Source organism: Triticum dicoccoides, chromosome 4B (assembly GCF_002162155.2).
Source record: "Triticum dicoccoides isolate Atlit2015 ecotype Zavitan chromosome 4B, WEW_v2.0, whole genome shotgun sequence".
Lineage (NCBI taxonomy): Eukaryota > Viridiplantae > Streptophyta > Magnoliopsida > Poales > Poaceae > Triticum > Triticum dicoccoides.
Window position 1 is genome coordinate 673,263,187 of NC_041387.1, and position 3,353 is coordinate 673,266,539.

A 3,353-nucleotide genomic window follows, 5' to 3' on the forward strand; every position below is an offset into this window, starting at 1 on the left:
GCTCCAACCAACGCATACTTCGCCTGTATTGCAAGATAACCCTATGTGTTCAACCTTAGCATCAAACATATACTGGATTACCAGGTAATCGTGTATTGTTTCTTTTTAACCTAATCATCTATTATTATGGAACACGGGGAAAGAACCCAAAATATTTATGAGAAATACGACACATTAGAACCAAGAAAACATACGAGATCATATATGTGTGATAAAAAAATAATATTGTCAACTATTCAAAAGGTATAAATACATTCACTCATTACAGACACACAATGGAATGGCATATGCTCCATTTATTTTATAAAATAGGATGCATATCTAGTAACTCAAACATGTCCATATTTAGGCACTGGTCTTCCGTGTAATCAGCAACATCTAACTTAGTTGTGGTTGTTCTCCCAGAACTGAGCCTGGAGCCAGTCTATCGTATTCTTTTCCACCTGAAACGCCTTGGCGAGAACATCATCTGATATTGGTGGGTCTGACCCAAACACCGCATTGGCAATTGTGATAGCCCCTGGGTTCTGGCTGCTGAGCGCGGCAATTGCAACGGCGGGCTGGTGGGGGTTAGGGTTGAATTGGAAGTGGATGAGCCCCACGGGGAAGACAAACACATCACCTTTGTTGAGCACCTTTGAGAAGAACTTGTTTCTGGCTGGGGCGGGCAGGTTGGATGTGACAAAGCCAACGTACAATGTTCCCTCGAGCACCGTGAGGATCTCAGTGGCGCGGGGGTGCGTGTGTGGAGGGTTCTGGCCTAAGGGAGCATAGTCGATGCGTGCGATTGAGATGCCGAGGGTGTTGAGTCCAGCAATCTCCATGACATTGATCAAGGTGACGTTGGATCCAACCTTGTTGGTCACCCTAGGCTGATGGAGGGCGGCTGCCTTGAAGAAGTCATCAGCGTTGACCTCCATCGGGTTCTTGCAAACAAATCCATTGACACGCACTGGGTGCATAGAAGAATTGTAGAGGGTAAGCTTAGATATTACTAGAAAGCCGTTTCAACATGCATATAATTTTCAGAATTCATTTCAACATGTGTATTTGGTGATAGCGGGACGGGAAAGCAGTACCTGGTGATTGCATGTCGGCGACACAAAAGTCCTGGAGCGGGCCAGGATCAGAGGCAATGGCCTGCCATGAGACCAAGGCAAGAAGAGCAACGAGGAGAAGGAAAGAAGGGGAGGATGCCATTTGATTTCAGCTCCTTTGGGTCTTCTTTTCTCTTGTGTATTCCTGTTGTGTTTGTTGGGTGAGTGATGGTTCGAATATGCAGGGGATGTATGTGTTTATATAGGCGTGGCGAGCAGTGCAAACTCGTGAGCAACGGACATAGTCAAGTGGAACCGGTCAACGGATAGAAATTGTCTTTGGCTGCCCACTAGATTATTCTGCATGAACTTTTCAGACATGGTCAGCCATATTCAAATCTTTGATAGATTATATAATCAATGTTCCCTTTTGAGATGCCAAAGCGACACATTTTTCTCTTTAATAAACAAAGAAGCAAATTAAGGTACTCCATCTGATGTTTTTTTTTCGAAAGGTACTCCATCTGATGTACCTCTTAGTAATAATTACTGTGAGTAATAATTTTGATTGTGTCCAACGAGGAAGAAATCGTGGCACGTGGATCCATGCATTAACGCACCTAATACCACTACTATATGTAACAGCCCCTGTCATGATCACGTCAACCAGATATACAGTTGCCTGGTCAAATTTCTCTCCAAGTAGTTGAGTACTTGCAAGAAGAAGCAACGACATTAATGGACGATGGAGAGCAAGAGCAGTTAACATCTTCTTATTAAATGAAGGATCATGTTTGTTTGCTGCTATAGAAGCATATGAAGTTAGTGCCTGCAAAGAGGAGATTTATAAATATACAGATCTAAATGGAAATACATCTCACTAAATGCGCACTTTTTGTCGCGTCCCGTTGTCATGAAAAATAGGAACAAGTTGTTCTTCAGCCTGCAAGTAATAATCTACAGAAGTGTGTAGTCTACTGGTCACACATTCACACAGGTCAAAAAGCATTGACATAAAGGAGCTCTCTCACTACCAGTGTTAGAAATTTTAAGTAAATAAGTATAGCAAACGTCTCCAGGTACTGCCAGACAGCAGGTAGGTTATTTCTCTGCACAGACCAAAGTGTGTCATTTGAGTGACCTTGCACTGCAGTAAAATATCAATTATGCATGGAAAATAAATTGATCTCTAAATGTTCTTGATCCTTAGGAATTTAAACTCAAGACAGGTTTGTATTATACACAATTGCATAAAATAAAAATTATGCATGGAAAATAAATTGATCTCTAAATGTTCTAGATCTCTAAATGTTCTAAGTCCTTAAGAATTTAAACTCTGAAGAGAAAACTAAGACTATTTGACCTATTTGAAACTAGGGGCTCAGCTATGTGGATTGAGAATCTTCCGGGAGGCGCAAAGGACCAAGCCGGCCACAACTGGAGAAAATGAGACTTATCATATACTTGGTCATAGATTCATAGTAGGAAGGAACTGGTGCGCACGAGGTCAGTCAAAGAGCAGTTGAGGAAAGCCAAGTCATGTTTTTATTTCTTTGAAAAGGAGGATAAACCCCGGCCTCTACATTATGTAAGGCAATCGTTTTCTAGCTGGACAATGACATAAGTCACCAACTCATGTGTGGGCTTCTAAAGACGTGGAGTGACGACTACACATGTTCCTTCCAGAAATTGCTATTGATGCGTGCGATCGAGCTTTTCAAACTATGAAATTGTCCCTTTTCAAAAGAAAAAAACCATGAAATTGTAGATTTGCCAATATATTATTTGTCATGAAATCCAGCAGCATAAGACGACACAGTAGGTAGCGGACTGTGTCAACAAGCGTAAGAAATCGAGGCGCGTTGATCCATGCATGAATCCACATAATACACCTGCTATTTTGGTAGCAGCCCCTGCTACCATCACGCCAATCAATTTTCTTTTTAGGAAGAGGAGGATAACCCCATCAACGAGATATTTACTTGGTCGAATTTGTCTCGCAGTTGTTGAGTACTTGTAGGAAAAAATCAACGATGTTATTACTTAGTGGATGTTCCTAGCTAACCAAAAGGAGAGCTATGACGATGGAGCTGAACAGCAACTTTTCATATAATCTTAGTAAGAGTAGTTAGTTTCCTCATTGCTACGATTCAATCATGACCAGTTCATTGCAAAAATAAGTCTAAGTATCAGACCTCACCTGCTTCTTTTTTAGAATAAACAGTACTAATAAACTGATTAATTTCTAGGAGGTGTGTGTTTCAGTTTCCATACATAAATGACATTTTTCATAAGTCTTGTTCCTCTTGCGATCCC

The 3,353-nt window shown here is 41.2% G+C and overlaps 1 protein-coding gene across 1 annotated transcript; it reads right to left on the bottom strand.

The window, feature by feature from the left end:
- Window positions 1-241: 241 nt before the first annotated feature.
- Window positions 242-1,254, bottom strand: LOC119292263 (germin-like protein 8-5). The gene is made up of 2 exons (XM_037571098.1): window positions 1,080-1,254; window positions 242-952 (listed from the first exon to the last, which is right to left on the bottom strand). The coding sequence occupies exons 1-2, from the start codon at window positions 1,198-1,200 to the stop codon at window positions 384-386; spliced, it is 690 nt and encodes a 229-aa protein (XP_037426995.1). The 5' UTR covers window positions 1,201-1,254; the 3' UTR covers window positions 242-383.
- Between the last annotated feature and the right edge of the window lie 2,099 nt (window positions 1,255-3,353).

Coding starts and splice junctions, on each gene's coding strand:
- LOC119292263 (XM_037571098.1), bottom strand. CDS start 1,200: ATGGCATCCTCCCCTTCTTTCCTTCTCCTCGTTGCTCTTCTTGCCTTG. Junction 953..1,079: donor CGCCGACATGCAATCACCAG/GTACTGCTTTCC, acceptor CTATGCACCCAG/TGCGTGTCAATGGATTTGTT.